Genomic DNA, 13,741 nt, shown 5'->3' with positions numbered 1-13,741 from the left:
TGATGCAACTTCAGAACATTCACGCCGTGTTGACGCGTAGGATGTATTGATTTTTCTTCGCGTTTCTCAAACTTTTTCGGATTTGCGCAAACACTATACCGTTGGAAAGCTACTGAAAATCCGCAGCTTTTTCATATGTAATGTTTTTCCAAATTCCCCACGGTTTAGGAATAATTTCAAAAATACCGAAATCAGATCAGTCTAAAAAGGAAAGACGATATTTTTACGATTGTTTTTGAACCGCATGTCGGAATGATGCAAGTGATACGGCGTTGGAAAGCTATGAACCAGGCGCACCTTTTTCGTATATAACGTTAATGCTAATTCTGTATGGTTTAAGAGCAGATTTCAAAATACCGTCCGCACAAACCACCCGTACTGCGTGCGCGTGCAGAGTATAGCGTAGTGAGAGGAAGTTCACATTCAGTCGTGCAGGCGAGGAAGTTCAGATCGTTCCCTGTGTGTGTGTGTGTGTGTGTGTGTGTGTGTGTGTTTTCAAGATCCATTCAAATTTCTATATGACCCGCAAGAATCGTTGATAATGCAAAAACACTGAAAATAATAATGCAAAAACACTGAAAAAGTGAGTTTGATTACAAGAACTGGAAGGAGATACTCTGACGTAGCCTCCCCTAACATAGTCACTGACATCTGGGGTTGTCACGCATGAGGCCCACCTGCCAATGACCAAACTGCAGGGTAACGTACGTCAGGGGATCCATGTTCGAACCGGCCATAACTATCAGTATCGGGTGGCCGGCTTACATCAATGGCAGGCTTTTCTTAACCCGCCATTGATAGAGTTTTATCCAATTTTCAAATGTTGGGTCCAAAACGTTTCTAAATAAAGGTTTAGAACATATAAGAATTTTTGTGAGGTAACCTTACATGTTACTTATTCTTCTCAAAGAATTTCAGAATTTCTGAAGCAATTTTACTATATTTCGTACATTTTTTGGATTTTCAGCACATTTCGGCAATAAATGAAAAATCACTTTTTCAATACATTTACGACAAGAAATGAATTTAAGAAATGTCCATTGGACCCATTGTAACCTATTAGAACGCAAACACATAGGTTTAATTGAAAATTAAATGTTTTATACCTTAATTATTGTCATTTACACTTAACTCAATAGTATAATAATGTTAATAATATGAAATATTTGTCCGAAAATTATGATTTTCTGCAAGTGTCAATATTTAGTGATACATTCATCACGTAAATTTCACAATGTACTTCATGTACATTGCACCACATCTCCCTCGGGTGTTTTTGAAACACCCCACAGAGATGTTGGAGAAATGAACTCATTTTGACATTTAAATTTAAAACTTTGTCCAAAACTTGTAAAATTTGGCACAGTAAGCACATTTGGTATGTATTGCATGTATTCAAAAGCATTTTCAATTTGGACGTGTTTTCATATTTTTTTGAATTTCAAATTCAGTTAAATTTGTTGTGTTTGGGCCAAAATGATACGACATACATTATTTAAAGTTGTGGAACAGCTATTGGAAGTATGCAAACGTTGTTACTACTTGACCCTCGAACAAAAGTTCAAAAAAACTCTTTACTTTTGCAGATTTGAATGGATTTGAGTGGATTTATATCCTGGTCAACGCGAAGTCAACTTTCTCAAATGGGTTTGAAATTTCAACTGTGTTCTTAACTTTTCATGTACTTTCTATTGGTGCAATCAGAAAATAATTTGGTGAATGTCGAATCTTGGGGGTTCTTTCAACTGCAGCCATTTTGGTGTGCTGAAATCCCTGTTTTCATGCACAAATAGGTTTCAAATTGGAATGAACCGGATGGAATCCAATTTTGCTATACTAGTATGGTCCAGACACAACTTTTTTTCATTGATTTTCTCATCATTCAGTTCAGTTCCATGGGTTTATCTATTTTTCATATATAAACTCAGTAATTCAAAGAATGTATGAACATATAGTATCCAAGGTCCAGAAAATATCATATTTGGTGGAAACACTTGTGATGCACTCACAAAGCTGTCTAAATCTTTTGGGATTAGTATTGCACACGTTTGACATCAAAAATATGAAAAACAAGCAAATTTTGGTGAATTTGATATTCAAAAATTAGCAAACCATTTCAGAAATGAAAATTAAATGTTCTATACCTTCATTACTTCATTAATGTGATTTACACTTAACTCAAAAGTATAAAATGTTAATAATATGAAATAGTTGTCCGAGAGTTATGATTTTATGCAAGTGTCAATTTTTAGTGATCTTTCATCACATAAAAATTATCAGAGCATTATCTAAATTTCACAATGTACTTCATGTACATGGCACCACATAGGGAGATGTTGGAGAAATGAACTCATTTTGACATTTGGATTTAAAACTTTGTCCAAATCTTGTAAAAAAAATTGAATTTCAAATTCAGTTAAATTTGTTGTGTTTGGGCCAAAATGATGCGACATACATGATTTGAAGTTGTGGAACATCTATTGGAAGTATGCAAAGATTGTTAGTACTTGACTCCTCGAAGAAAAGTTAAAAAAAACTCTTTCTTTTTGCAGATTTGAATGGATTTGAGTGGATTTAAATCCTGGTCAACGCTAAGTCAATTTTCTCAAATGGGTTTGAAATTTCACCAGTGTTTTTAACTTTTAATGTACTTTCTATTGGTGCAATCAGAAAATAATTTGGAGAAGGTCGAATTTTGGGGGTTCTTCCAACTGCAGCCATTTTGGTGTGCTGGGACAACCAAATGTGGTTATTTTTTCCATGGTCAACTAAAGTCAACCTTCACAAAACAAGTTGAAATTTGGTCATCTTGCATAAATTTCCATTCGGATTTCATTTGTGCAGTCTGAAATCAATTTGGAGCAAGTTCACTTTCTAAGCTTCTTCCAAAATTGTCCATTTGGGTGGCCTGGGACATCCAAATGTCGCTATCAATTACCTGGTCAAGAAAAGTCAACTTTCTCAAAACATATTGAAATTTGGTAATCTTGCATAACTTTCCATTTGTTATACATTTGTGTAGTCAGAAATCAATTTGGAGGAAGTAAAATTGCGAAAGAAATTCGTAGGAAATGATAAGTTCGATAACAGCACATGCCCATGTTCAGATAATGAGCAACAACCTGCTCTTGATCAGTACATATAGGTAGTTTTCGAACAACATACATCAAAATCAACATGGATTAAACATAACACAACATCAACATGAATTAACCCCTCCTTTTGGAGGACCTGAGCTATCTACAGCGCCAGCAAAACAAGGGAACTCATGGAGGCTAGTGAGATCTCCTCGCTGTATTCCAGAACCACCATAGTCCAGATAAGCTTCATCATCTGAAGAAAAATCAGAGTAGTCCCTGTTGTTGTGGTTAAAACCATCAGTAAGAAGATGAAACCTATCGACCACTTCATGGACGTGGACGATGACCCCGAACGACACAGCACGTCTGGTTTCTGGTTCTGCCCCCGTTGCAATTGAATCATCAATGAACTCATCAGCATATTTAGGAGCTGGTTGTGTGGCCGAACAAGGCACTCTCATCAGCAACCTCTTCGGGATGGCACAAGGATCATGCATCCATGCCCTGAGTTTCACGCGGCGCGGATCAGTCCTCGCAGAATTGCCACGAACTCGCCTCCTAGATGATTAATCAAATTCTTCACAAATTCAAGCTCTTGCGCATCCTCCATCAGTCCATCCAAGCTAAGAACACAGCTAAAAGGCAGTTTTGATTCCTCTCCACGGAAGATGGAGCTCCAAGGGCAAAACGAGATGTCTCCGGCAGGGCACCTGATGCGCATCGATTGCATCACCGCTGCTGTGCAATCATCACTCGAATCAAAGCGAATCAGAAAGTTGCCGGACGCATGACATACCATGATGCGCACTCCCCTTTTGAAGTTGCAGCGCTGCTTCAGAGCTGCCATGACCTCTTCAGCCGAAGTGGCCAGCGGATTGAGCGCTGATCCTGTATGGATGGTAGCAACGATGGCTTTACCTCGCAGCCTCGCCGCCTTCTCTTCCATTCCGGAGGTGCGGGAAATCACTATCTCGGCCGCATCGGGCCGGATATCAGGCTCCTCATGGCAAAATATCTCCTCCTCGAATCGGCGCCAGCTACCGACGTTGTGGTACAGAGGTGGGTTAGTGCTCGCCATCGCCGCCTCCCGTTCGTTTCTACACACCTACTAGCCGCAGCGCCGCCGCCGTCTACCGCCAATTTAGGGTTCTGGTCGGGATTTGGTTGAGAGTAAAGGAGAGCAATTAGGCTCCACATGTAAGGAAATATGACACTGGCCCTGCGTGTCGTCTGAAGCCTCGTACCACCTGTCATCCTCTGGCTCGGTCCCAGCGGTCCGCCTTTCCTCGGCCCACCTGTCATTAACGATGACCGTCCCACCTGTCAGGACGCACGGACGTGGACGCATGTAAGGTAACCAGACCCGTTAAGACCTACCCGCTTGCACTGTCTCCTCGCAGCCCCACACGCTAGAAATGCGGCTCCGGCCCCACCTGTCAGCACTCCCCGCGGCCCACCCGTTGGAAGCAAACGGTCAAAGGGGCTTGACCGTTAGCAGGTGCTCCGTGAGGGCATTTGCGAGGAAGCAGAAAGCGAACAAGTCTAGAAGCGAGCACAGTTTTGAGGCCTGGGTATTCCTGAGTACAGCTAAGGGATGAGGGGCACAAAAATAAAAAGGGGAAATTGGCTAGGGGACACTGTTATTTTGTGGCCTTTACCCAAACACACCGCTCAATTGTGGATTTGCTGGGTACCATTGCAATTCTGTGGCCATTTGCTGAAACACACCACTGGTCCAAAAACGGAAAGTAATGGATAGCTTTATCCTAGGAAGTGATTAACAACTTCTGATCGAATCCATGTTTTATTTCTTCGTCTAGTTCTTCACAAAAATCTTTGAAATTAACACAATCTCTGTCTATAATTTTCAGTTCATCCCTAGTTGGATGCCAAACTTGTGCCCCATTATCACCAAATTCAGCATACGCACAAACCCGGACATCAATTCTAGTAGCTGCACTACTGTCCATCCTATGCAAATTAATAGCGACATGCATTAGAGCCTCTACTACGAGGAGTTGGGATCTAATTAGGAATGTAATTTGGGGAAAAATTGCCTGTTCAGGCAACCAGGACAGGCCGGCATCCATGGCTGCATGTAGGCGATGGTCCAGCATGAGGGTGAATCCTTCACGGTCAGCTGCTGCGGGAAGGCGAGGGTCCATGGCCGTACCTTGCCACGCCGGTCTCCACTGGTGCCCGGTTGGCTGCTGCGAGGCGGAGGAACGGCAGCAGCGGCAGAGCGGTGGAGGGAGGCGGTCTTGCGGGCGACGGAGCAGGGCGGGCAGCGCCGGGGGCGACCGAGCAGGGCGGGCAGCGGCCAGGAGCAACGGCAGCAGCGGGGGCAGCACGGCCGCACGGAGGCAGCAGGGTCAGCAATGCTAGACGGGAGCAGCTAGGGTTCTTCGTGCGAGCTCGAGAAAAAAAGAGGAAGAGACAGTTCGGGTTCTGGAGAAAGAAGAGAAGGGTAATACGATAATTTCATGGGTAATTGAAAAGCCAACTTTCCGTTTTTGGACCGGGAGTGTGTTTCAGCAAATGGCCACGAAATTGTAATGGTATTCAGCAAATTCACAATCGGACGGTGTGTTTGGGCAAAGACCACAAAATAACGGTGTCGCCTGACCAATTTCGCCAAATAAAAAACCCTGTCCTCAAACCCTAGATCTGATGGCAGCTATGCAAGGTGTTTTCTCACTGCTAGTGGCATTCCTGTATATATTGTCATCCTAATGGGCAGTTGACATGGCAAAGTTGCAATTTTCAAATTTTTTGGGGGCAATTTTTGGCGCGGGTTCACCCTAAAGTCCGAAAACTACAGCGCTCCCCTTCCTCTTCCTCGCCTCCGCTACACAACGCATCGCCGCCGCTACAGCTAGGGCACGGGCTCCCGGCTTCCCCGGCGATCCCCGGATTGGGCTATTACAGGTGAGAACGAACTCTACGGTTTGTCTTCTTTTTAATCAAGCATCTGCTCTCCATAGTCCATTGACAGCGTAAATGCGTAATCCATATCCACGGTTTCCTCTCCTCCGTCCCGTGCAGTTCCTCCTACCCAATCCCGACCCAGTGGGGCTCTAGAGATTCCGCCGTGCTCCACTCCTCCGCGGCGCCGTATCAGTGTCTGCTTGCGACCCCCCCCAGCCCCCAGCAGCCTCTGATGCGCTCGAAGCCATCCCTCAACCCCGTCCGCTATTTAGGTTTCTGAGGTATGATCATTTTGTAGTCAATGGTTTGTTTTGAACTTATTTGTCGTCCATGATTAATTGAATCTCACTCACCTACAGAAATTTTGGGCGTGCTGGTGCAGACCTGCCACACCATCTAGATCTGCCCCTGCTTCGGACCATAACCATCATCTTGGCTGATTTTCTCCAGTTCACTGGTATTTGTAGCTAATTAACTTCTCTTCTCTTGAATACGGTTACCACCACAGATATGATGTGCTGAATTTGGCCCATTGGTATCATTAATTGGGACATTATCTCTATTTTCCATCATATTCTTACTCATGGTTTGCAACCATAAGTTTGCATATATGTATATGCAACAATTTTACCCTCCGCTGCGCTAATAATGTGCGGCCTTCATTCAAGTAAAGCAGCTGTTTAGAGCTTCACATCAAACTGTATACAGTACAGTATTACTCTTAGACTATTAGATAGTACCAGTATATGCTGTCTGTATCCTTCTGTTCTTCATGCAAGTTACGATTTTTCAGATTTCTGTTCCTACCATTCCTTTATGCTCAGATTAATTATAGTGATATACTGATATTGTACTTCGGCTGACGAATGCTTCTGTTAACACATTAGTGGTATGTTGAATGTTTTTCAATATCAACCTTGTCTAAAGTTATATGATTATCGCTCTAAAGCGTATATTTTAATCTTACATATCCTCTTTTGAGTGCATGTTCAGGCTCAAAACTTTTTTTAGTGAGGCACTTAATGTCATAGTTTGCCTTTACTTTTCATCTATTTACTGGTTTGATTGTTCCCTGCGCAGGACAGATGTGTACATGGACTTGTTTGTAACTATAGGCCATAATTAGGCTTGTCCAAATTTTATATTTGTGCTGCACCTACTACTAACTGATGTGATAGAAGGCAAATCATTCTGGGCAGTTTTTGTGGTCACGTAGCTTTCCCAAGCTCCACAATTGCCTGTCTCTGCACTGTCAACAAGCATACTTTGTGACTGTGTCAAACAAATGATAGATGATCTTGATTGCTGATCATATTTATCGTTCCGTTGTTTAGAACAGTGGATGTCACTACTCACTTCTCCTATGAAACAAAATAACAAATAATTTGACCAGGATGGCAAATATTATTCTATAATGAATTGCTGATATTCAGTTAGAAACAAACTATACATGGTCTTGGAGTGCTGAGCATATCATTCAGTTTGTTAGATCTTGCTAAATTCTGACAAATGGAACTGAATTGAGATATAATAAACCAGCAACACACTCAAGTGATTGCTGTTGAGAAAATTTACTTGCTGCATACCATGGAACTGAATCGAGACATAATAAACCAGCAACACACTCAAGTGATTGCTGTTCAGAAACTGTACTTGTTGCATATCATTTATCTGACCTGGATGGTCTGTTATTAATTTTACTTTTACCTCACAAAATAGCATCACCATCATGGGAGTCCATGAGTGTATATTTTGTTGGATATAATATATGGTTTATAATATTGGTATTCATTCTTTCACAAATTTGCAGGACCTGACAGTCAAGAGCCTCTTGTTTGTATTTGAGAGCTGATGCTGTTCATATACTCTCTGGGATTGTTTTAAAGGGAACTGAAAGCAAATCCGGGTTCTTATATAGCATTCAGTTCGCAGCATTTTATTTGACGGCTTGTGGTTTTCGGGAGCAGTATTATGGAGTGCAATAGAGAAGAGGCCTCCAAGGCCAGGGAAATTGCTCTGAAAAAGTTAGAAAACAAAGACTACGTTGGTGCCAAAAGGATGGCACTGAAAGCACAAAGGATTTTTCCAGAGCTTGAGAATTTATCCCAGCTGTTGACTGTCTGTGAAGTACATTGTGCAGTGGAGGCAAAGATAAATGGTTTATTGGACTATTACGGAATTCTCCAAGTGGAGGTAACGGCTGATGGGGCAACCATAAAAAAGCAATACCGAAAGCTTGCCATTTCACTTCACCCTGATAAAAACCATTTCCCTGGTGCAGAGGCTGCATTTGTATTAGTTGCAGAAGCTTACTCAACATTGTCTGATCAGATAAAAAGACCTGCATATGACATCAAGTGCAGGGTGGCTTCTAGAATCGCACCAAAGCAAGGTACACAACCAAAGCAAGGTATACCTAAGCAGGGTACAAAACCAAAACAGGCTGCAGTACCAAAGCAGGCGACAGAACCAAAGCAGACTACAGAACCGATGACGAAAACTAATGCAAGTAGAGGTAGTGTACCAGGATGTGGACCATCAATTCCATCAACTACTGCTGGACAGGCAATCTGGACCATGTGCATTTACTGTAGAACAAAATATCAGTACTACATCGATGTACTAAATCATCGCATCCGCTGTCAGAACTGCAGTAAATATTTTGTTGCATTTAAGCTAAAGGAGCATGATCTGCCTACAAAGTTCTCTTCTGGGTTGAAGAGTAATGTGAAACCCCGGGCACATGGAGCACAAAATGATGAGTGCATGAAAAGTGCCACTGCAGATGGTGAGGAGAAGGTTAACCATGCAGAGGCAGGTGGAAAAAGGGGTGTTGAACGTCCAACAGGGAATCTGTCTGAATCTTCTAAACCATGTGCAAATGACAAGGCAGATGGAAGGATGGCATCTGACCCTGCTGATCCAGATCTTTCTGATAGGCAAGACCCATGTAGTAGGGTAGTAGATACATCAGCAGAGCCAGATACTGCTGGGAACCCTAATGGCCAGAAATCAGCTAAGAGAAAGGCAAACCCTGATGCCAATATCCGGGATTCTCCTAGCCAAAAGAGGCGAACAATAAAAGATTGGTTTTCAAATGCTGGCTCTAGCTGTAAGAAAATGTCTGATGGCAATGTTGCTCCTGCTGATGTAAAAACTAGTGAACCTCATGTCTCTAGCAAAGCACACCACCAAGAGAACGGAAGTACTGCCAGTGTAGGCAACAAGGATAACATCAAGAAAGAATTTAATTGTGATGCAGCTTCTGCAAAGAAACCTTGCAATTCAGTGGAACTTTCCTATCCTGACCCGGATTTTTTTGACTTTGAGAAATGCAGGGATGTCAATTTGTTTGCAGTTGATCAGATCTGGGCACTTTATGATGACCGTGATGGCATGCCACGGTATTATGCTCGAATAAGGCGTGTAGATGCTACCAACTTCAAAGTTCAGTTCACCTGGCTGGAACACAATGCAATGAATGAGGAAGAGGACAAATGGACTGATGAAGAACTGCCTGTTGCTTGTGGTCAGTTCATATTAGGAAAAACAGAGGTGTCCACAGATGTCCAAATATTTTCTCATATTGTTCCATGTGCGAAAGGCAGAAAAAGGAGCACATATGAAATATATCCCAGGAAGGGTGAGGCATGGGCTCTTTATAAGGGTTGGAGTATGCAGTGGAGCTCAGATGCAGATAACCACAGAACATATGAGTATGACCTTGTGGAGATCCTTTCAGATTTCACAATGGAAGCTGGAGTTTCTGTTGCCCCCTTGGTCAAGATTAAAGGATTTGTCAGTCTGTTTGCAGAACTAATTGACCAACCATCATTTGTTATACCAGCGAGTGAACTGCTCCGATTCTCTCACAATATCCCATTTTATAGAACAAAAGGAAATGAAAAGGTGGGTGTAGCAGGTGGGTTTCTTGAACTAGATACCGTGTCACTTCCTAGTAACCTGGACACAGCATTTCCATCAGTTACTCTCGATACTTGCACGCCTATTGACAAGACAATGGACAGTGGCTTCATTAATACGGGTGGTATTAGTACACTGGATCCTGGAAATGAGCAAAGTGCTAAAAAAGAAAATAAGAAAAGTGGAGGAAAACGGATAGATGATTCCCTTGAACGAACCCCAAAACAGCAACAGAATGCCTGTAATACCACTGTGGATGGTTCTTCCTCTCAGGAGTTCTGCACCTCTCCAGGTGCTTATGCAGCATATCCAGACTCAGAATTTTGTAACTTTGAAGAACTGCGATCATATAATAAGTTTGAACGTGGCCAGATATGGGCTCTCTACAGTGATCTTGACAAATTTCCAAAGTATTATGGTTGGGTGACCAAAGTTGATATAAAACCATTCAAACTGCACTTGACTTGGCTCGAAGTTTGTCCTCAACTGGAGCAAGAGAAGATGTGGTCACAGGATGATATAGCTGTGAGCTGTGGGACATTTCAACTCTGCAACTGGAGGATCACGTATGACACAAATGATGCATTCTCTCATTTAGTAGAAACTAGCCAAGTTAACTCAAAACAGTTTGAAATTCACCCACGAGTAGGGGAAATCTGGGCCATCTACAACAACTGGGCACCTGATTGGGTTCCTTCCAGCAGTGATGCTTGTGAATACGCCATTGGTGAGATTACTGAGCGCACTGAAGCCAGCACAAAATTCTTATTTCTGACTCAAGTAGATGGATTCAGAGTTGTGTTCAGACCTGACATTGGAAAGGGTATTCTAGAGATACCTGTAAATGAGAACTTGAGGTTTTCTCACCGTATACCTTCTTTCCGTCTGACAGAAGAAAAAGGTGGCAGACTCCGTGGCTTCTATGAACTAGACCCAGCTTCTGTTCCTGATGCTTTCCTGTTCCGAGGCACTTGCTGACTGGTAGACATCGATGCTGACTGTTCTGAAGCTAGTAACTCTAAGTTGCTTCCAATTAAATCAACTAGTCATCTAGTCAGTCATGTTCTTCTATGATGTTTACAACTCTGATGCCTGCAATGTGGTTATCAATTACTTTGGAAGTGTTTTGTCTGTAGCAATGGACAAAATGATCTATTAGGCCCTCTGTGTCCTCTCGATTTGTTATGAGCTTCATGTTCATCTCAGACCTCCAACACTTTACTGTAGTTCTAGTGCCTAGCATTATTTTGTTCTGGAACTTATGTAAGCTGGAAGAACCTTATGGTTGCAAGTTATGCGGCATTGAGGTTGCTGCTTTCTGTTGTGTTTGTGGCATCTGCGACCATGGTTTGGTAGATGCTTATTCTGTTTGTCTTCAGATTCCTGCACTGCCAATCTGTATGACTGTTTGGAGATGCATTTATTTGGTCTCTTGCTTCCTGGATCATACAGAACTGAAGCTTCTTCATATGATCGTCGGAAAAGTTTTAAAGAGAGCATCCGCATTCCTAGATGACTTGTACTGAGAAGTTCTTATTTCTAAGTTGCTGATTTCTAGTGCTGGTTCTTTATTTGATGAAAATTGAGTAGTAAAATATTTTAAAAATTGTGCACCTTTTATATTCGGGTGTTTTCTTACAGAATTACTGTTAAAACAACAAAGCTGTTAGAATTCTTAAATATTTATTTCCATCCTCTGTCAAGCTATGTGGCCCATGCAATTTTGTAGGACCTTTCACTATTTGAGGAATCAGCTGATGATGAGAAAGATGAGTTTCTTCGTTTGCAGGTTGGTATTGTAGAACAATATCCGATACATCTAAATTCTGATTGTATCTTCACAGATGATACTCTACTATACTGTTATCCATTGGTTCCTGTAGCATCAGTTTGTTATGCTGTTATGCAGGCTATTCAAAATGAGAGAAATCAAGTCACGGCGTAAAAAATTAAGCGTCTGTCTTGAAGCAAAAGACAGACTTGAGAGGTATGTCACTATTTTCCTCCCTTGTATATACTGTTAGTGCATGATGCATGATACATTTGTCTCGAACACGCCGAGCGGCGTGTCTTTTCCATTAAGAAGAAGGGCGCAAGAAGCGCAAGTACAGGCAACAAAACAAAGGCAAAGGCCAAAAAAACAAAAGAAAAGAAGAAGAGAAAGAAAAACGCTAAACACTATACACTAACAAGGGTGCATGATACATTTGTATAGCATGATGGAAGAAAAAACGACCAATCCAATAAGCTTTTGCAATCCCTAACAAGTTATAATATATTTTATTTCCAGTATCTAATTCAGGCCCCTTATCCGAATACAACTCTTATATATGTAATCCTTGGTGCCCCACTAAAGAGTTTACCAGCGCATACTAATCCTTGGGCAGTGGTTTCAGTCACTGTAACTTAAGAAATTGCTGTTAGTTTTCTTTCTTGCTAGATTTCGGAACCTATGGTTTGATTCTTGGTATTCTTATTACTGTTGTCTTGACTGCTTATGAAACGAATTGGGTGCTTATTTCTTCTATCAATGAATGCTCAGGAATATATATGACCCCTTAAGGGATGTCCTTCCGACGTACCAAATATGTTCTTGTTTCAAGAAGTTATCGACAAACTTAAAGAAAAGAAAAATGTGAGCATGCTATCACATACACCTGTAAAATTGGGTTAAAAAATGTCGTCGTGCTTCCTGATCTACCCCTGGCGAACTTCTCGTAGATGGAAGACCCACACACCCTTAAAACTGCGGCAGCACCAGCCACAGCATGAGCCCCCACCTTAACCCCGCCATAACGTATCCTGCAAATTCAGGTTGGGTATTTTCTTGGGGAATTAGAGGTACCGGAGCATGGGAATTTCATCGAACATGTCGCAGAGGATGATGCTGATGCAGTAGTCGACCTGGCACAGGGAGTCGACCTTTAAAACAGGGGATGACCTTCAAAACAGACTCCTTTTGTTATTGTAATTTTTTCTTTGTTTGAATTTGGGTTTTAATCTAGGGCTTTTGCGTGATCTGTTGGTGTAAACTGGAGGTCATTATTTTATTTTAATGTCCTGCAGGGTGATGGTAGTGGATGCACATCAATTCATGGTTGATGGTGCCAAATTTGGTGATGAAAATTTCATTGCAAAGCATACTCGACCAGACCTCCTCTCCATGGTATTCCATCTCTCATCTGATTATTTAATTGAAAGTGATGTCAGGAAAGGATACCTTTTTAATTGAGTTGGTTCACAAGATATGCGCTATCCGCCACCTGGGCTTTAATGTCTTTGTATATTCACATAAATCCTTACTTGCTTTTTCAGTATTTTACATCATTCAAAGTTCTCTCGATTTTCTGTTATTTCTCTCAATAACAATTTGTACCATGTAACTAACAAGTTGGTAAACAGTCAGGACACCCTTTAACTAGATGCTACACCCTTTGCTAAAAGTTGGTAAACAGTCAGGACACCCTTTAACTAGATGCTACACCCTTTGCAACGTTATTTCATGAATTTTGTACCGAAACAGGGAGCTATCACCTGTAGATGATTCGCCCATAGAATAAGAATATTTTTCATGAAGTTGGAACGTTCTCAAACAATGTGAAATTCGCTCACTAAGAAACTGAAATGAAAGCACCCATTAAGAAATGTTCTGTTTTTGGGTCATGAAACCAATTTTTCTTCCATTCGTTCATGTCTTGTTTTCTCCAATGTATCCTCTATTTATAAGTCTTTTTAGAACTCACATTATTTGTAGCATTAATACTACAATCAGCCTGTCCATATTGAATTGACCTGTTGGCTCAACCTTA

The 13,741-nt window shown here is 41.6% G+C and overlaps 1 protein-coding gene across 1 annotated transcript; it reads left to right on the top strand.

Moving 5' to 3' along the window:
- The first annotated feature begins 5,851 nt into the window (after positions 1–5,851).
- LOC100835186 lies at positions 5,852–11,310 on the top strand. Its single transcript, XM_003562106.4, has 4 exons — positions 5,852–6,008; positions 6,126–6,289; positions 6,368–6,465; positions 7,819–11,310. The coding sequence occupies exon 4, from the start codon at positions 7,980–7,982 to the stop codon at positions 10,908–10,910; it is 2,931 nt and encodes a 976-aa protein (XP_003562154.1). The 5' UTR covers positions 5,852–6,008; positions 6,126–6,289; positions 6,368–6,465; positions 7,819–7,979; the 3' UTR covers positions 10,911–11,310.
- The last annotated feature ends 2,431 nt before the right edge of the window (positions 11,311–13,741 follow it).

Source organism: Brachypodium distachyon, chromosome 1 (genome assembly GCF_000005505.3).
Source record: "Brachypodium distachyon strain Bd21 chromosome 1, Brachypodium_distachyon_v3.0, whole genome shotgun sequence".
NCBI classification, from domain to species: Eukaryota; Viridiplantae; Streptophyta; class Magnoliopsida; order Poales; family Poaceae; genus Brachypodium; species Brachypodium distachyon.
The sequence above is the reverse complement of the archived record's forward strand: the minus strand, read 5'-3'. Positions and strand labels throughout refer to the sequence as shown.